The sequence below is a fragment of the Zingiber officinale genome, chromosome 2B (assembly GCF_018446385.1).
Source record: "Zingiber officinale cultivar Zhangliang chromosome 2B, Zo_v1.1, whole genome shotgun sequence".
NCBI classification, from domain to species: domain Eukaryota; kingdom Viridiplantae; phylum Streptophyta; class Magnoliopsida; order Zingiberales; family Zingiberaceae; genus Zingiber; species Zingiber officinale.
The window spans coordinates 137047249-137068953 of NC_055989.1; the positions used below are offsets into that span (position 1 = coordinate 137047249).

The 21705-nt window shown below is 35.5% G+C and overlaps 2 protein-coding genes across 2 annotated transcripts; both read right to left on the minus strand.

Moving 5' to 3' along the window:
* Positions 1-5074: 5074 nt before the first annotated feature.
* On the minus strand, positions 5075-6550 carry LOC122047410 (phenylcoumaran benzylic ether reductase Pyrc5-like). The gene is made up of 5 exons (XM_042608693.1): positions 6329-6550; positions 6091-6228; positions 5712-5949; positions 5431-5634; positions 5075-5304 (listed from the first exon to the last, which is right to left on the minus strand). Exons 1-5 carry the CDS (start codon positions 6509-6511, stop codon positions 5138-5140), a joined length of 930 nt encoding a protein of 309 aa, XP_042464627.1. The 5' UTR covers positions 6512-6550; the 3' UTR covers positions 5075-5137.
* A 6792-nt stretch (positions 6551-13342) lies between these two features.
* LOC122049586 (glycerol-3-phosphate acyltransferase RAM2-like) lies at positions 13343-16298 on the minus strand. The gene is made up of 2 exons (XM_042610957.1): positions 15641-16298; positions 13343-14255 (listed from the first exon to the last, which is right to left on the minus strand). Exons 1-2 carry the CDS (start codon positions 16262-16264, stop codon positions 13368-13370), a joined length of 1512 nt encoding a protein of 503 aa, XP_042466891.1. The 5' UTR covers positions 16265-16298; the 3' UTR covers positions 13343-13367.
* Between the last annotated feature and the right edge of the window lie 5407 nt (positions 16299-21705).

Here is a 21705-nt window from a genome sequence, read left to right on the forward strand (position 1 = left end):
TGAAAATAGGGAGGGCTTCCCAAAATTTTAATGAAATTTAGCGACAGATATTTTAATTTATGTCTTTAATTAGGGATGAAAATTTTAATTTCATTTGTAATATTAGCAACGGATATTTTATATCCGTCTCTAATTAGTGACGAATATTTAATATTTTGTCGCTAAAATTAGAAACAAAATTTAAATTTCTATTGGTAACGTTATGACGGGATAGTAATTCCGTCTATGAATTTAGCGATGAAATATTAATTCCATCACTAATATTAGAGACAGAATGTTAATATCCGCCTCTAATTCTAGCGATGGAATTTATATTGCATTGCTAAAATTAGAGAGGACAATTTATTTCCTTCTCTAATTTGTGACGAAATCAAAATCCCGTTGGTAAATAACAATAGCGACCAATTTTTTGGAGAAGGAAATAATTGGTCGCTAATCGAGTGCTAATCGTAAATAGCAACCGATTAGTGATCTATAATTCTATTGCTAATAGGCTTTTTCCTTGTAGTGATAGTCGATTTATCATCTAAAAGACTATTTTGATGAGAGAGAAAAGATTTGATAGTTTGGTTATAAATAAGAGCTCAAGGCAACATGAGAAGGTATGGGAGAAATGCCTTAAGTTGAATCTCTTTCTCTCTATGTGCTCTAAGTTCTCTAGTCCATTTTCCTTAGTAAGAGTGTTCTTGTAAAGATCTCTTGTGATTTATTTCTCATCCTTGTAAATATATAATATAAGAAGATTTCTCCACCTTTAGTTGCTAACTAAGGAGAAAGAGTTTGTACATTCATTATTCTTGCATGCAATATATTTGTTTCCCACTACATAATTTGTTTTTGTAGAGCAATCAAATTCGATTGGATTTTCACCCTCCCCTCTACCCTATCCTACAGTCCTACAGGAATTATATAATGTTTGTAATCCCATTTACTTGTTAAGATGGCTTTGTTACCCTTTAGTAGAAAGGGTAATCAAACCTAAGAAACATTAGGCTTGATACTTATGAATCATCACTGTCCACATAATGTTAGATTGACAGGGTATAGTAGAAGATTAGATGTTGGGGGGAGGTGGGATGTTATTGGCGTAATCAACTCATGGTCAAGGTTGACCGATTTTGAATATAGTTTTGATGATTGATCAATATGCTGGAAGGAAACTGTCAGTTATTAAGATAGTTGTTAGTAAAGAGGGAATCAACTTCTATCAAGGTTAACTAAAGACTAGATAGAAGTAAAGTCTAAGCAGGTCAAAGAGTACTAGATACTTGATATTTATTTGGAAGTCTGATAGAAAGTTATTAAGAAAGAAATTCAAATATATCAGAGGTGACCGGATGCTTGACATTTGATTGGAAGCCAATAGGGAGTTGACAAGGGAGAAGTCCAAGTGAGTCATGATTGATTGAACACTTGGAAGTAATGGAAATTTCTAATAGGTCATAGAGGACCCATTGGTAGGCATGCGATGGAAGTCCAAGCAAATGTTTGGAAATCAGGTGTAAAGTCTAGGCAGGTCAAAAGTGATCGGATGTCTAGCAAGGAGAAAGCCCCAGAGGAGCGAACTTTAGGCAATGAGAAAGTTCTAAAGGAGTGAACTTTAGACAACTATGGAAGACCTAGAGGAGGGAACTGTAGGTAAATGGAAAGTCCTAAAGGAGTGAACTGTAGGCAAGTAAGGAAGTTCTAATAGGTCAGGTATATCAGATATTAAGTAGACCTAATATATATATATATATATATATATATATATATAAACACTTGTGTCTAGGTGATCTATGCGATTATAAAGTACTTCTAAATTTAAAAGGAAGTTCTATAAAATGACAGTTAGACCTATTATGATATATGAAGCTTAATGTTAGGTTATGACTCGAGCACATATGTAGAAGATGAGAGTTGCAGAGATGAGGATGTTAAGGTGGATGTGTTAACATACAAGGATGAACAAAATAAGAAATGAGAATATTAAAAAGAAATTCAGGGTTGCATCTATTGAGAAAAAACATCGACAGATACATTTAAGATGGTACGAACATGTACTTAAATGATTAATAATACTTTAGTTAGGCAATGTGAAACTATGACAAATGTGTATATCAAATGAGGAAGAGGAAGACAAAAAAAGGACTTAATTAGTAATAATAAAATAAGATGAAATTTATTTAAATATAAATAATGATATAGTAGGAGATAGAACCCAATAGCGTAAAAAGATTCACATAACTAATCCCAGCTAGTGGGATAAGGATTTATTGTTGTTATATCTAGGTGATCGAAAGCGATTCTAGGTGATTTAGTTTTGGTAGATTGGAATATGGATAATCATCAAGCAATAAACATGGAAATGCTATTTGTGAGAGCAAAAGAAAACTCTAGGTTTGGTCCACCAGAGCTTGATCTAATTGACTGAAAAACCATTATAAAAGGAGGTTGTGGGTAAAGCTCAAAAAATATCTCAAGACAACAAGAAAAATATCCGTTTGCTCAAAGCTATTATTCTTGTGATCTAGAGGTTCTAGAATGAATATAGATAGCGTTTTGGGCTTCCATGAGTGATTAATTATTGTAAAGTTTGTTTATAGCATTCCTTTTATTATATTTTGTATGGTTATATTAGTTTTAAGAAAGAAACTAGTAAGTGGTTTCTCTACCTCCATAGTGTTTTTGGAAAGGAGGAATGTAGTTGACTCACGTTGAAAAGTAGGTCATAGAGTAGCAATTATCTTATATTATTTTTATTTTTCACTGCATACTAACAACGTATGATATTGAAAATAAAAAAAATACCTAATCAATAGAGAGAGAGTACTCTAGTTTTCTTATATAAGAATAAGCGACACATACAAAATTATGCAAGCTATAGAAGTATTAAACTAATAAGTCATACCATGAAACTTTGAGAAAGAATAATAGAAAAAAGATTAAGTAAGAAGACCACGATAACTGAAAATTAATTTGGATTCATTTCTAGAAGGTCGATAATAGAAGCTATACGTCTTCTTAAATAACTAATTGAAAATTTTCAAGAGCAAAAAATAAGATCTTCATATCGTATGTATTGACTTAAAAAAGCTTATGATAGAGCTTTAAGAGAAATTATATGGAGAATTTTAGAAAAGAGAGATGTTAGCGTAACATATATTGAATTAATTAAGGATATGTATGAGGATATAACGACTAGAGTAAAAACTTCAGGTAGAGTAACTAAAGCATTTCCAATAAAGATAGGGTTACATCAAGAATCATCTCAAAGCCCCTATTTTTTTACGCTAATTATGAATGAACTCACTGCACACATTCAAGACACAGTACCGTGCTGCATGTTGCTTGTAGATGATATTATTTTCGTAGATGAAACACGTGAAGGAGTAAATGCTAAACTAGAATCTTGGCGGGAAATACTAGAAGGGAAATATTTTATACTTAATAGAATAAAGACAGAATATATGAAATTTAAGTTTAGGAATATTAGACATAATGAGACAATTATTAAGATAGGAGACGATGAGTTACCAGAGCTTTAAATACTTAGAATCATTTTTACAAAATGATGGAGAGATTGAGAGAGATATTTTACATAGAATACAATCAAAATGGTTAAAATGGATGAAAACATCGGGTGTTTTATGTGATCGTAAATTTCCTCTAAAACTTAAAGGAAAGTTCTACAAAACTATAGTTAGACTTGCTATGTTATATGGAGCGGAATGCTAGGTTATGACTCGAGCACATAAGCAGAAGATAAGAGTTACAGATATGAGAATGTTAAGGTGGATGTATTGACATACGAGGATATATAGATGGACAGAATAAGAAATGAGAGCATTAGAGAAAAAGTCGGAGTTGCATTTATTGAGAAAAAACTCCGAGAGACATGTTTAGATAGTACGAGAATATATTTAGACGACCAATAAATGTTCCAGTTAGACAAAACTATGACAAACATGCATATCAAACGAGGAAGAGAAGGACAAAAAAAGACTTGGTTAACAACAATAAAATAAAATAAAATTTATTTAAATATAAATGATGATTTAGTGCGATCCATATAATCGACCCTATCTAATGGGATAAGACTTAGTCGTTATTATTATATACTAACAACACTAGCAAGAACATTCGACCAAGCACTATTCACTCTCCTCTATCACCCACTCTCAATTTTCTAGCCAAATTCGTTTAGAAAAATCCTTCGCTCACCTTTTATTAGTTCTACGAGAATTAATATTGGTAGATACTCAAATTAGCATTCTTTTATTCATATATATTTTTGGATCATGTTTCTTATATACAAGGTTATGCATGCCCTCGTTAGATTAGGTCAAGTCAATCCTTCATCACTCAAGTATTTTTTTTATATTAATTTTTAATTCACTATACTATATTTGATACTTAAAACTAATTTTAAAAGGATCTTGTATATCATACTTATAGGGATTTCTATAAAAGATGCATTTGTGCATTTTGTCTGATCCATAAATTGTTTTTGATTTCTGTATACTTGTTTAAATTATAGCCAATATTTTTCTAATAAAACTTTCATATGCTTTAAACGAGCTGAGTCGAGTCGAACTTTGAGGTATTCAAGATTATTTGATAAGGTTACTGAGCCAAGCCAAGCCAAGCATAACCGAGATTAAAATGAACCAAGCCCTTGAAATGATTGTTCAAACTTGACTTGATTTAGTTTTTATTAGCTTGAGCTTATTTGAAGCTTTGTTTGAACTTGATTTGTTTAAATGTTATCGAACTTTTAATTCAAGCTTGGTTCATTTAGATGTTAATTGTTATTGAACTCTCAATTCAAGCTCGTCGTTTGATTATTTGAAACTTTTACTTGTTTGATTGATCATTGAACTTGATAATTCAAATCTATTTGTTTATTTTATTTTATTTATTACTTATTTAACATATTGATAAGAGTGTTATTAATGAATATGATCCATGAATATTGTTCACGAATATTATTCACAAATATTTCACGAACGTTGATCACGAACGTTATTCATGAATATTGTTCACGAACATTAACAATCAACAAAAGTGAAAGAACGATAAGCACAACACAAGATAACAAAGCGGCTTTTATTTTAATATCAATAACATAGTAATTTCATATATTGTGCCGCTATATTCAAAGCAATCTATTCAAGTATTCATCAACCGTAGTGTATTTAACATCAGGATAGAGCTTCGTAGCCTCCACACCACTCAGTGGGTCAATTTCGAAATTGGTTTCATCGCCGTTGATAAAGACGGAGTAAAAAATTCCAAGCATGGTGCTCAATTGAGGTGGGCCTTCTGCATAGCACAATTTACTAATACAATTAGTTAAAATACCTATATATGATCGATACCTTAAATAATTATTGATCATGAATATTAATTAATATTGTCCGAAAGGGATTAAATGTCCGAAGCAGATACCTTGGATTTGCTTCAAAACTTCTTCTTCAGAAAGATATACCCTCTCAAAAGTCTTGCCAAACTTTTTCTCCCACAGCGACACGAGCTGATTATGGGTGAGAATATTTGCTACTGGTCTCATGAACAAAATCTTGTTCAAGGTCCTCGGATCGTCCACTGCTCTAATAGTGTATGCCCCAATATCTTCTTCATCGAGAAAGATAGCTGCCACCATGAATGAAAGATTGAAGTTGCATGAAAGCATGCATGCATGGGGCCGGAAAATTATATAGATATATTACCTTTGGTATTGCCATCGCCTAAAATGACGACCTTGTCTTTTGGAGGGGCAGTGGCGCCTGGTTGTGCTAGGGTTGTAAGGAAGTGCCCAGCACACAAGTTACTGGACACGTAGGTGTAAGGGATCCCAGCTGACTCCGTGGCCCTTCGGATCTGTGCTTTGATTTCGAACACTAACTTTCCTGGCTCCACCACGTTGACTCGATCCACGTCATTGCCAAACTCAGAAGGGAAAAACCTCTACAATTATATTAATTAGATATGTGCATATTAATTAATTTTGGGTTAAGAAATTAAATTGCAATGTATACGTGATTAATGTTAAAGTTAAAAGTAATTATCGAATATATACATGATGAAAATTAAAGGGTGACGAACGACCTTGATGTGTTGACCGGCATCTTTGATGGCGTCGATGATCTTGAGTTGGTCCTTAAGCTGTAAGAAACCCACAGTGGAGAACACAACGTCTACCTGCTTGATCGCCCTCACAAGGCTTTCGTGGTCGTGCAAATCTCCCTGTTTAATTAATTAAAAGGTAACAAACATGATCGATCGATCACTATGGAATTAATAGATAACAATATTTAATACATATATTTATATTTATATTTCTTACAGGAAGGAGGGCGACGCCGGCCGCTTGGAAGTCATTGAGGAGTTTGGCCCTGGCGGGTGATTGGTCGGCGGTGCTACGGACGAGGATGAAGGTGGGATGCCCTGCCCGTGCGCTCGCCGCCACGATGCGCTGGCCGATGTAGCCGGTGCCACCGATCACTAGAATCTTGCTCTTGGTCGCCATTTACTATTCCCAGCCAGGGACGTGGGTAATTAATTAAGGTTAATGCCAGGTACAACCAACTGCAATCGATTTTGACACTTGAAAAAAAAAATGATGGATGAATTAGAATGGCATCTTCGCTAATTAATAGCATTGATGAAAATGATGCATTGAATCTCGATACTCATTCTGGACCCTTGTTTTTTTAATATATAAAACAAGAAAATTAAATGGAATGATTATGACCAGAGTTGTGACAATTCATTTGTTCCATAAAAATAATAATTCTATTTTTTAAAAAAAAGATTTGGTATTTTTTTTTTGCCTTTAGAAAACTAATTAATTTAGAATATTAAATTTTATGGAATTATCTTTCTTAGTGGATCATTCTTTTAACCAAAACTTTAGAAACCTTTGTGGACATTGAGGAAGAGCCTCCCCTAAGCCTTGCTAAGTATCATTTCACACGCCAAACATTAAGGCAAGACTTCAAACTTTATTTTCTATACTATATGGATCATATTATGTGGAGGAATATGAATTTCTGATGTCGCTTATTTTTTTTCCCAATCTTATGAGGTTTGACAAAGCTTCAACCATCCCTTTCTCCTTTTGATTTCAAACCTGTGTTGCTGGAATTTTAAGAAAAATGGATAATTTGTAAAGCTAGGACTTGATAAACTTATTGCAAAAGTTTTATGATTGTCGGACTTTTCAAATGTTCACGAAGATCTCCTTGAGTCATGTATTCATAAACAAGACCCAGGGCTATATTATCAATGAAGTATCCAATCAATTTGATCAGATTTTTTTTTTTTTTTGATGAACTCTTGTCAAATTTTGGGTCTCGGCCATAAACTGTCGGCCCTTGGTAGCGATGAGTGAGAGTGCACCTTGACAACTCACTACCTGTAAGGAACACTCAATATACATTAATCATGATTTAAATCACATAAAAGAGCAAAATAACAAATTAAAACATTGAAATTCATCAGAACATCCATTACCAATCAGAAAAGAAAAAGTTATTTTCTTGTAATGCTTACTTACCTTGCCAACTTATTTAAACATTAGTTTAATTTTAGCAAAGAAAATTTGTTAGGTTAATTACTAGGAGAAATATGGATAAATCCCTAAAACAACATCCTTATTTTAGTATTTTTATTTAATATTTATGTCTAAGCACCTTTAATTCCCTTATGCGTTGGCTATAGAAAGTATCATGTGTGTACAAGTTTGTACATGATCAGATAGAGTGTTTATAGTGGGGATGTTAGGCAAATATGTAAGTAACCCAGGACCGTCGTACTGGAAAGTGATAAAAAGAGTGATGTGTATTTACAAAGAACTAAATGACACATGCTCACGTATCGAAGATCAGATCACCTAAAGGTGATTGGATATTCAAACTCTAATTTTACGAGATTCTTGGATAGCATGAGGTCCATTTCGAGTTCAATTTTCATGCTTGCTGGAGGAGCTATATCTTGAAAGAGCATCAAGCAGACACTAGTAGCTACTTTTACTATGGAGGTCAAGTTGGTAGCATGATTATATACACTTTTATGCATGTCTTGACGCACATCTACTTATATTTCATGAGCATAATCTATGTTTATTACACCATATTTCATTATAATATCATACTTCCATTATATTCTGTTCGGAGATCTACTCTTTGCTTATTTTGATTGATAGGACGTGATTTGGAGCAAAACAGAGCTTAAATGAAGTCTAGAACTTCCAGAGTGTCTGGGCCATGTGGAACTCACATAGGCATGTGAAAAATAAGGGTGCGTTTGGTTTGCCCCATTTTCATTTTCATTTTCTGAAAAACGCGCGTTTTTCATTTTTTAGAAAATGACTTTTCCGTGTTTTTCGTTTTCTTAGAAAACGTTATCTCATTTTCTTAAAAATGAACGTGGAAAACGCAAACCAAACGCGTTTTTCATTTTCTCAGAAAATGAAAACAGAAAACAGCGTGAAAAACGCAAATCAAATGCCTCCTAAGTTTTTCCATGTTTTGACCGTATGGAATTGACATAGCCGTGTCAAGGCTGTGTGGGAGTATGTGGAGGCCATGTGGAATCGACACGGCCGTGTCAAGACCGTGTGGAATCCACACGGTCGTGCGTAATTTTCAACACTACAGACTGAAACTAAAATGACCATAACTTTGTGATCGGTTGGAGTTACGAGCTATTCTTTATATCAAAATGTAGATAACTTTAAGATCTACAACTTTACTGAAGACTTCAACTAGAGAAAACCCCATATTAGTGGTCTAAAAGATATTGCAATAAAATATAACCATTCAGAGCCATGACAAGGGCCATGCAAGGGGTGTGTGAGAACCACACGGCCATGACATAGCTGCGTCACATTTCCAGAGAAGAAGCAGAGCTAGGCCGTGTGAGCCACACGACCGTGCAAGATTTCCAGAGGCCAAGCAATGTCAGGTCGTGTGAGCCACACGACCGTGTGAGCCACACGACCGTGTGAATCCATCTATAACTAAAGCAGAACATGGCCATGTGAGCCATATAGCCGTATGAATCCATCCAGAAACAAAGCAGAACATGGCCATGTGAGCCACACAGCTGTGTGACCTTGGCCGAGAGCAGAATGTTTGAGGCCGTGTGGATCCACACGACCATGTCACGGGTCGTGTGACACCCATGCCCTGCCCTATAAAAGGGGGGTTTGTCCCCTTTTCACGAAGTTTGGGCTCATCTTTGGCTTGGGGTACTTCCCCATTGCTTGGGGAAGGGTTCTCTCCTTTGGGGAGGCCCTAAATCTCCTTCATTTTCGTCGATCCGTCCACCTTCGGAGCAAGGGAATGCCTCTAAGGATGCTACACTTCAAGGATAAGCACTATCCTCTCTCTACTTCTTTGTATTGGGTTGTAGTTTGCTTCTTTCTTCATCTTTGGTTGTATTTCCTTTGCTATGAATTAGATGTACTAGATCTAGGATGTAGGAAGTAGCTGTGATGTGATTGTGAATGTATGACTATGTATTTGAATATTTTCCTATGCAATGAAGTGTTTATATCATCATCTATGTGTGTTGTGCCTTGTATGCGTTTGACGAAATGTGTGTGAGGTAATTCCATGTAGATGTAGGGTTAGATCACCATGTAGAGGAAGAGTCTTGGAATGTAAGATCATGGGACCTTGTGACAGAAGGTATCCCTTACTTTCTACGGCAATTCCTTAAAATGGGGATCGACTCTCTACTAGGAAACTAATTAGAGTTTAAAGGGTTCTCCCAAATTAATGTTGGGAAGTGACTTGTGTAATCTAGGAACGTGGACCGTGGGCTCTTGTGTGAGAAGGATGCTCCCTATAATCGGACTTCCTAAATTACCTCTTCTACTTAATTGCATTAATCTACCGTTAGGAAGTGATCTGTGTAATCTAGGAACGTGGATCGTGGGCCTTGGTGATAGAAGGATGTTCCCTATAATCGGACTTCCTAAATTACCTCTTCTACTTAATGGCGGTAGAACTTGGGTAAACTCTTCGGTGCGATCTTCGTGGGATAGTACTGGACTTTAATTAGAACTCCTACACGAGTGTAAGCATGGAGTTAGGTAGATGAACAATGCATAGAGACATTAACTAGCATCATAGTGAAACCGAAACCCTAGTATCTATCCATCCCCAAATCCAATTCTCCCTCTTTCTCTACTCTTTACATTCTCTCTTTTCTTCACTCTCTCTTTTTCAATTAACCTTTGATTGTCTAGATAATTCGCCGTGCGAAGTTAACTAGTGCTTAATCAACAGTCCCTGTGTGATCGATAATCCTTTATATTACTGACGACGTAACCGTGCACTTGCGGTGACGTAACATCAAGGTATTTAGTCGCGGAACTTCATCACAATGTTGGAGATTGTTGATGATATTGATATGTCATTGAGGATCAACTGTGATAATAAAGCTGCAGAATTGTATGCCAAGAGCAATAGCAGTTCGATCGTCGAAGTCTAAATACATCAACATCAAATTTTTGGCGGTTAAAGAAAGATTTTAGAGTCGTCAAGTCATGATAGAGTATATTAACACAGATTCCATGTTGGAAGATCCACTCACCAAGGGATTGGTGCCAAAGGTATTTCATGTGCATATTGTGGATATGAGAATTCTTCTTATAGAAGAAGAACTCATCTAGTAAGAATCAGTATTTTCTTTATTACTCTATAATTTTTTGACATACATTATGTTTTGATTATTGTATGTACCTAAGTTTAAAAACATTCATGGGATTTTATTTGGTTGACACTTTGAAATATAATATCATGATTTACTTCTGTTATTTAGCATTTGGTGCTTATAAATGTGATATAAATTTTTTTTTGAAATCATAAGTTTGGATTATAATTTACTCTTGCAGTTTAGCAAAAAGTATTTACAAATATGATTTGACTTTTTTTGAGATCACCTTAAGATATGTTAAAAATTGACATATATTGATCACATGTCATGTAATTTTCATATTATACATCTGTATCTTGATCTTGTCATTAATGACATTATTATTGTGATTACTATCGGGACTTGTTATGATCATATGCAGTAGTTATGACTTTTTTAGTTCTATACTAATGAAATTAATGGACCAAATTATTTACAAGGGTATTCTATACCCATAAATTTTGATATCAACTAAAGTTGTACTTGTATTTCACATACAACTCACATGTATCCCAAGAAGGTGATTGCTGGATATTATTATTCCTATTACGTGGGTTTATTTATATGCTACACATGTGAATACAATCTGAACTCTTTAAAGTGATCAAACTTATGTTTATTGGGATTCAGATTATTATATACTGGTTTAATATATAGAACCGTTTAACCCATCCATTATCATCTAGGGGATGATAACAGATCGGATCTCTATATATAGAGGTAAGTATCCTAGGGTTTAGGGTAACTTGATAGAACTTTTAGTTTCTCATTGACCTAGAGTTTTTCAGCGTCGTTATCCTTAGCACCCTAGGAAGATCTTCTCCCTTTGGTTCCGCTTTTTCTTGTTCCTCAGAATCTTCTAGATGGCGCTAAATGATAAGGATGATGACTCCTTAATCAGGTTCCTTGTCATGTTTATTTATATATGCTTTAATTTTATGTCATGCTTTTGATGTAACTATATCTTCTTGTTCTTATTTTTCTGTTCTTATTTCAATTGTCTAGAATTTATGCGGCTTGGATTTATAAGTCCCAACAGAGGAGAGACAAATTTTATGAAGGCCCCCTACATATATAGGTAATCTTTATGAAGAGAGTTATAGCCTTTGGGGCTACATTATATTGTAGGGGAATGACACATCAAATTGTCATCCATGTATATATTGACGGTTTGATCCCAGCTACAATGCATTTGTAGGATTTTTTTCTCCAAATGAGACACGTAACTATGGGATGGTGGAGTTCTGGGTAGTCTACCATGAACATTTTCCGATTTAATTTACTCTAGTAACAAGTAAGAAACTTTCGTCTGATTCGAACGATCGCAAGTTACTTGATTTAATATTTTTTTTTACAAAGAGAGTTATAAAACACTAATTTTAAAGCTCTACCTGTAGTCTGTAGATATCTTAAAATTTTCATTATATTAAATTTAAAAATCATATAGTAAAGAATAAATTGAACCAGTACTGTGTGTACTGTGTAAATTTATGTTTAAACATAATATGTATATACACTAATATAATGTAATATAAACATCGCATATAAAAACATAATATATGATTACTTAAAAATGTGGTGTGCATGGCTAAAGTGGGCTTACATTTTAGTTTATGATTTAAATAATGTAAAATTACAGCAAGTGCGTATCATCATTGAATACGTTTACTCGCAGTACTTCGATAATCCGTTTTTAACACAAATTATTATTAATTTTAAGAATAATAATTAATATATAAAGGAGATATTTATCTCATACGTCAAAATTCATAAATGGGTATAATCATGATATATGAATATACAGACCGAAGTACGCATGACAAATATAAAACTATAAAATATATAGTTTTATGTATTTTGATAATGCACTATGTTAGAAATTTTGAGTTGACCTTAAACAAAACTAGTGTGTGATACAACCCCTTCAAAGATCATGCGTAGAGAGAGATTTTATAAAATTTGTGTTCACTATTATAGGCCAGCTTAGACAATTATAAAAATAATAATTTTTATTAATTTTGACTATATCTAGGATGATGGGTTTGATCCTAAAGAAAATTTTCATTAGTTATCAAGTTAAATCGAAAAATACATACGATGACTAACTCAGAAGTCCAGTATTTTTTGATTGCGCTCTCCATTTGAAATTTTTTTTTCTATAAATATATTATAATTGGAGATTGAACCGTCAATATCTAAGTGACAATCTAGACATCTTATCACGGTATCATAGCCTTGTGGATGAAGATTAGACAATTATAAAAAAAAAAATTGATTAATCAGATTGGATAATATCGAGTTTGGGATGATCGGTTCCGTCCCACGGAAAATTTTCACCGGTCATCAGGATAAATTAAGAAATGTTCATAGTAGCATGCGGTTCAAGGATCCAACATTTTTTAATTACGTGCCACGTACTAAGAAAAGAAGCTTAGACAATTATAGAACGATAAAAAGACGGCATCACAAGTGTACGTCAAAACTTTAATTTATCATTGAAGGTAAGGCAACAAATTAACCTTACCGAGCATACATTATGCAGTAGAAGAACCCAGCAATAATATATATGGAGAAATACACTGGATGTCCAAGCTTGTCTTTGCTTGGTTTACAAATATATTCTATATTATATATTATATATAATGTATAATTATTTCTCAACCCTGAACTTTGCGCTTTCATTTCTGCTCGGCCTTCTCCGGCTCCGGCACGGTGCCATCGTTGCCGGCGAGGGCCATGTACTTATCCTTCCTGGTGAAGTGAGTGCATTCATATGAGAGAACTGAGCCAATCGCACGCTGTATATAGTTGGCGACCTCGTGGCTGGACTTGCTACCGCCACCGCAAGTGATCTCGACAGGCAGCTTGTCGAGGAAAGTGATATGGTAGGCCGGGGTGGGGTTCATGAAGAAGTAGAACGAGTCCATCCCCTTCCATCCCCTGCTCCTGGTTCCATGGAACATGCTCATGCTGTTCGCCATCGCCACCGGGATGATCTCGTCCGTCAGCTCCGCGAAGAGCGAGGAGAAACGCAGCAGAAAGGGCTCACGGCACGTGGTGCCCTCGGGGCAGATCACCAGGTCCCCCTCCTGCAGCATCCTCTTAATCATGGCGGCGTCGCCTGCGCGATCGCGAGTGAGGCGCACGGTGGGGATGGGCGAGATGATCTCGGAGAGACGTGAGACGGAGTAGGTGACGCAAGCAATGGGGCGGCGGAGAGCAATTGAGAGGATGACCGGGTCGAGCAAGGTACGGTGGGAGCAGACGAAGAGGACGCCGGAGCGACCCGTGGCCTTCTGCGGGGGCGGCGGCGGCGTCCCGCGAACCGTGATGCGGACGCCCAGCGCGCGGAATGCGAGATAGGTGAAGCGCAGAGGGAGCAGCGATCCGGCGGCGACGCGGAGACAGGAGAGGGGGAAGGCGACGGGGAGCCAGAGGAGGGTGAGGAGGGCCAGCAGCGGCGTCGGTCGCAGGGCCAGCCGGCCGTCGTGGAAGACGACGGGTTTCGGCAGCTTCTCTATCGGGACGGGCTTCAAGCCTGGTTTAGGTTGCACCACGTAGCCTTCCTGTTACAGGCATGCACTACTATTACTCATTAAAGGTGGTTGGACGATAGATCTCATTAAGATGCATCTTTCTTCGCCATAATATATAATCTATATGCTGGTGCAGTCCGAATAAGATTCCCGTCAATTCGTTATTAGATCAATCAATATAGAGGAGATAAGGCATGAGAGAAAATATACTGGGACACGTCAAATTTTGATCGACTTAACGTGACAATATTTCATATCTCAATCATCGCATTGCTCAGAGGGACCATTGATTCAGTGCCAAGCATCTAGTTGGAGTGTCATAATCAACTGAATCAAACTCTTTGCATTATATCTGTCATTGTTTCATGATTCAGTGTGACGGTTTCTGATCATTCTCCGCTAAGAATATGTTTTTTTTTGGTTCAGAAGTCATTGGCTCGATTAATAAATTACTTTCTTTTATCTCAATTTTCATCAGCATTTGTTTGACCTAATCATTAATGATAGGAACTAAAAAAAATCAGGTGATTGATTGGTATAAGTCAATAGAATTGGGCAATATATATGATCGGTAGATTTGGTTAAATAATTTGATTAAGGCATTTAATTTAGTTGCAGTAGACAGGTTTGATGACCTGATTGGGTCAATCAAGGTGAGGATAGGCTGAACCTAAGGAGCATAGGGCAGTTGATTAAGTCGAGATGAGCCTAATCGAGCTAATGACCAACTGATCTAGTCAAGCTAGGGGCATCGATCAATCTTGTTTAAATCCAATTTAAACAAGAGATATTTACTTCAATAGAGTTAGGGAGCTTGTGAAATTTGATTGGATCAATCAATTTAATTGGCCAATTGTTTTAAGTTAGTTGGTTTGAATAGCTCAATCTATTTGGGTTGGTCAAATCACTCACTTGAATGGATATATCTAAACGACATATCCGATTTATATTGGCCAAACATGCTCTATTTATATCAGACAAACATATTTTTCAACAACATTAATGCCCTCTTTAAACAACACAACAAAAATTTAATTTCTCACTAAAAATCCTTTAAGAATTATTTTTCATAAATAAATTATTTTATCAAAAAAAAAGTTCTCTAACTTTCTTCTTCCAATTATTTCTTTCTCATACAGACTAGTTTAATTTTATAAAAAATATAAATACCTAGTAGATAGATAAATTGATATAGGGTAGTGATTATTATAGTACGTTGTCTATATTAAACACATTTAAAAAATTTCAAAAAATATATTTTAGTGATTCAAAATATTTAAATTCTAGAATGCTGTGAACTAGTATATTAATATTTCCGTAGGCAGTTTAATCTATTCGTTCATGTGAAAAATAAATAAATAAATAAATATAGCATTAAAGAAAGAGAGTTAACTGTTAAAGACATAAATAAATACCTGACAGAGCTGCATGAATGGGTAATCGGTCTCCCTGTCGCCCAGGCCTAACTGCGGCGATTCTTCCGGCAGCTGCTTCCTCATGGCCGCAGCCTTGTTCCGGCCAACGAGAACCCCGGAGCGGCTGACGAAGCCGGTGGCTCGGCCCTTGTACGCCTCGATCTCCGTCCCAATCACAAGATGGACACCGAGGTATTCCTTCAAGAAGGGCTCCACCATGATCCTGGGGTTCGCCGTCAGCACGCACCTCCGCCCGCACGCCGAGAACACCCGCCACGCTTCAGGGTGGAGGTCCGTGGAGTAGAACTTGGGCAGCACCGCCTGCGCCGCCGACTCGATGTCTGTGACGCGTGCCCCGGCAAAAGTGGCGAAAATAAGCACCTGGACGCCGGCCGACTCCGACACGGAGTAGTAGAGCAGGGCGGCCAGAGGCGAGGCGAGAAGCAGCAGGAGGAGCCTCAAGGGGCCCCCTACATCGTAGGCCACCAGGGCGAAGTAGGGAAAGGAGCTGCGGCCGAGGAGCAAGGTGCCGTCCATGTCAGCCACCACAGTGTGGCTCTCACGGCCCACCGACGAGCAGTGGTCTATGCTCTTGAATGCCGCTGCACCGTCGAATGCCACCATTCTCCCTCTTCCTTAACTCAGTAACCTAGCTAGCTCGGAGCTTAGCTATCTGATACGCTTCCGTTGCACATTTCCGCACAAAATTTATAGACGGAGGCTGCGGAAGCAATTGACGTTTAATTTAACGAATTGATGGCGTGAGAGTGAAATAGTTGGTCGGTAATCAGAGCTTCACCTTCGCTTCGCAATTTTTCAAGCAAGGATCCTTAGGATTTAACGCCAGTCTGCGTTCCAACGCATGGTTATTAATTGGGTAATGAATATTCTTGCTATGTTATTAATGAATTAGCTAGCTGTTGTAATCACCACCGTCATTGTGTTATGCTAGACGTGAACTAAACTCAATTAAGAGCATCCGTAAAAGGTTTTAGTTCAAGAGGGTATGTATCTAAATATCCCCAAATTTTAAATCCCCATGTGGAGATTGGGATATTAGAAATTATCAGGCAAAAAGTTTTACATATGATTTTTTTTATAAGAGTATGCACAGTAATATTAAATATTTCTTCCAAATATTTATGATCCTCATATTTACATCATCAATTAAATATCTATTCCTTAAATATTTCAAATTCCACAATCAAATATCCAACAAATCAAATATTTATGGAACATTCCTATTAAATATTCTACTCTCAAATATTTTAAATTCTACCGTTATATATTTTATTTTAAAAAAAAATAAAGAAAGAGACACCATATGACTCTATGTCATGTGATTTCAAATCCCCTTCCAATGGAGTATATTTGGAGAAATACCCCCTAAGATGGATGCCCTAAGATATTTGATGAGTGAACCCATAAATATTTGGTTTGAGGAATATTTGAATATGAAATTTGAGATATTTGAGCGAGATATTTGATTGATGATATAGACATGTGAACCACACGAATATTTGAGAAAAATATTTACTCTTATTGTAGATACTCTAAAGGTAACTAATTGGCCCACGTGGGGCAAGATATCATAGTTAGACTCTCCAATGATAGGTCAGGGATCTAGAGTTCGAGACTCAGTTGTAGCGTATTTTTGAATATTTTTCTCCTTAATGGGTAACAAACTTGAGAATGTTGGTCTATCAAGATGGGGTTCTATGTGCAATTCCCCGATTTACCATGGTAGACAGTGGAAAACTTTTGTGGGGTCGAGCCGATCACCCCAGGTTCAACGTTACCTGACCTAATTAATTTTTTTTTTTTAAAGATGACTAATTGACGCCTGACAAAATAATGATTATTCTACGGACTTATTTTTCCAGAGGAATTGCAAAGAAAGAGGTCGAGAATTCGATAAATGAAAAGGAGTCATCTCTCTAGATTTAAACGAAAATAATTTTATTTTTAAAATCACAATAGAATATCTAACATCAACCCATATAAGAGTTTAAATAGATGTAAAATATTAAGATCCAAAAAAAAAAAAAAAAGCCAAATAAATCCTAAAATAAATTCAAGATCCTAAGATGTAAAAAGACAAAAAAAAATCTCTAAATAATGATAAAAATTATTCAGATCCTCCCGTATCAATCGTTCCAAGTTGAAAATAATTCATCCTTGAATTTAAAGTAGTATTAGGTGATAGTCCGAGGCACATCCTTGGTATTCTTAGCAAAATCTCCTAACAGCTGCTGCTGCATTTTTGTTAATTTTTCTTTAACAATTCTATAAAAAAACCACCACGTTTAGATGATGGAGCTACGAAACAATGGCACAATTTGTGAGAGCCTCCTACATCAGTCATCCCAAGTTAAAAATAACTTAGCCTTGAGTTTAAAGTAATATTAGATGGTAGTCCGGAGCCACATCCTTTGACATTAACTTAGCAAAATCTCCTAACAGGAGTTACGTTTCTGTTAGTCTTTCTTTAACAACTCTATAAAAAGCCACCAAAAGGTTATGGTCCCTGAATCATACAATTTGATTGGTTCATTAGATAAGCCGACTTTGAGCTACTTGAAAAAAGTTACACTTTGCCCCATGTTGCGATGGATGCATGCACGCACACAAGTTGCTCACGTTTGTTCCTTTTATTAGAGATCGTGCACTGTAACCTAACTCCTATTATAAAAAAATTAATTTAATATTATATTTTATTTTAACTAAAAAATTAAAAAAATATGATATTTAATATATGAGACTAAAGAGAATTTTATATTTTCTAATTAATAAAATCCAATTGATTAATAAAAAAATTTTCTAATAATATATTCTCTAACTCTATATCAATGATTGATTAATAATTTTTTTAAAATAATACTAGTTTTGAAAAGTTGAAAAGAGAATAAAATATTAACATGATTTTAATTTTAATTTCATTAAAATCAATTAATAACATGTGAATATTCTTAATAAAATATTGAAATTATAGGCGTGCATAAATATTGATGCACCGTCAGACCCACAGTTGGTTACGTTTATTCCTACCTCGCAATTGTCCACCCTAAAAAAAATATTATAAAATTAAAGTTTTTGTTTGATAAGCTGAAAAATCATTTTGAAATTATTACAAAATTAATGAAGTAAACATGTGATTTTACTGAACGTTTTTCATGCCGCGCCATAACAAAATGACAAAAAAAAAAAAGGAAATAAAGTATCGAGCCACCTCTTAAATAGGACATTAATCCTCAGGGGACGAACCATATATATGAGAATCCATCCATATCTAATAAAATAACTCAATCATTCAAATTCCATTTTGACTTCATTGTGAGGACAACTATTACTAAATTACAAAAAATATATGAATCCACCATATTAGCGGTCTCTCAGCCTGTTCATTACCATTGAAAGGAAAGTAACGTAGAGAAACCTAAGTAGCAAGTAGATTTACAGAGGTGATGAAACCCTATGTGTAGTGACGGATCTAGAAATTTAAATATGGAAGGACGATCGCGGTATGAGTTGAGCACAACTAATTTTTTTTTAACAGTCAATTAATTATATGTAATTAACAAGTATTTTTTAAATAACTTCGCATACAATTTACCGTCATGGATCTATTTCGTTCAATTACTTAACAACACCTCGAATTAAATTCTGATGATTAACAAAGATATAAATATCTTGATATTTTCACTATCGAGGGGTAAAATAATAGACTCATCGAATAAGGAGTCAATTGCAGAGGACATATATTTTTGAAAAAAAAAAATCCTCCAATCTTCTAATTATTTGAGAGTGAACTGAAAATTAATCTGAGAACAAATGGTAAAAAAACACTTATAGGAATGAAGTCATCTTTTAACTTAAAAAAAATTAGAGACATCTTATTACAAAATTTATATTATTTTATTTTTAAAGAATTTAAAATTTATATAAGTTAGCTCATAATTAAATCGGGTGACCGTCCCGAGTTAATAGTACGGTAAAAGAAAGAGGCGGCGTTTTTCGCAACCTCTTCATCAGGAGCTTCTCTTTCTCTTGGAACCTCGATCCTGTGGCGACACAAACTCGGAGCTGAAGAGACATCGCCGCCGCCGCCGCCGCCTCTTTATCCTTTTATCAACACAATTTAAGTAGTAGACCCACTGGGCCGATCCGAAGATGGTTGGCCTCTTCGTTTTCTCAGTTGTTGGCCTTGGATTCCACTTCCTCGCCGCCCTCGAGAGTCACAACTCGCCTGGAACCCCATAATACTAGGGATTCCACCGCCGACGCGTTGTGGATCCGCCCCTGCCTATGTGGAGATTTGATCTTCAAATTCTACAGTCTTATTCTAAACACTTATCACGGAACCATGCTCCCGATAGCTACTATTACTAAATTAAGTTGGCAAAAAAGCGACGGCAAACCATTACTAAATTAAGATACCATCGCAAGTGGACATAAATTTATCTAGGGAAGGAATAGACACTGCCATAACAATTGGGAATATATAATATTTATATTATAAAATTAGTAAAATTAATAGATATAAAATTTTATTTTTCAGAGCTTCGACATTAATGTTGTTAAATGTGTTGAATCAATAGAGTGGGTGAATTAGACATGTATCATTTTTGTTATTCGGTTGTGTTCGTCTATATAATTTGTTAGTTGCACAATAGAAATGTAAAACATAATAAACATAAAAAGACAAGCACACAAAAATATATATTAATTTATATGGTTCAAAACTCTGAATTCCTACTCTACGATCTACCTACGATCTGTCGTTGTCTTTTAGAAGTTACTATTATATTTTCTCTTCTTCAAATACCTAGGAAGGAGAAAAAACTTCCTGCATTTTCTATTCTTGTAGCAAATAAAAAGGACACAAATATGCAACTTAGCAACTAAATAACAAAATAGTAGCGGGAATAAAAAAAATATATATGGAAGAACTTTGAATGCTTGATTTTGATTTTTGTCGATTGCTCACAATGACCTAGAATACTATAGCACTCTCTTTGAAACTGCATGAATGTTGTTGTTTGAGCAATCTTCACTTTCCTTTTATAATTGTTGTTCGATCGCAATTAATCAGCTGATCTGCTACTCTATTATCTACGACAACTATTGTCTGATCATTACAACTTTCAACCTTATTTGAACAGGATCAGTTCTATCGGCTCGTATAACTATATCCTTGAGTGTTAAGAAGATAGGCAACACAATCTAGTTGATGATATAAAATCTCCATATCAAAACATGATTAACAGCTAAGTGTAGGAGTACGAAGATAAAAGAGTATCTCTTCCTTTTCATCTTCCAACCCTTTCGCCTTCTTTTATTAATGGAGATAGAAGAAGAGTAATCTTTCTCTATAAAAGAGCGTCCAAGATAATTGGTGCATGGAGATGTTGATAGTTCTAAAGTATGAAAAATACATAAATACAAAAACTGTAAAACTCACAGTGATATCCCATAGTAGATCTTGATCTTCTCTTTTCGTACAAAACGAAAAATTCATGATGATACTCGAAGAAGAATATCAGAGAAGATATCGAAGAATAACTTGTCGTCGGAAGAACGATCACGAATAAATCGGAAAGCTCTTCAAGATTCCACGAGCTAAATCCCTCCTAATGGATGTTTTCCTCTTACAATCTTGTGTACATGGATGAACCTTGCATAGAGACCTTTCACATATGGGACGAACTCGACTTTGCACAAACCTCACACATAGCAAGCTCCTGCAAAACTCCCCCTTTTTCTTCTTTGGATTGGACGTATATATATAAGAGGAAGATAACTCTTCCTCTCCCTCTATTAATAGAGGAATTAAATGAGCTGCAAGATGAAGGGGAAGGGCTACTCTTTCATCTTCTTAACTCTAACATCTCCCACTCGTTCAAGTCAATCCATAAAGGTCACTAGTCACAAAGATCATGTAAGTCATATAGATTATATTGTAATCAAGTCACAAAGACCAGAGGAAAACACTAATTAGTTACAAAGACCAAGTAAGAACATCCAATCCATACTTTAAGGAAAATAGTTCGTGCGACAGCAAACAC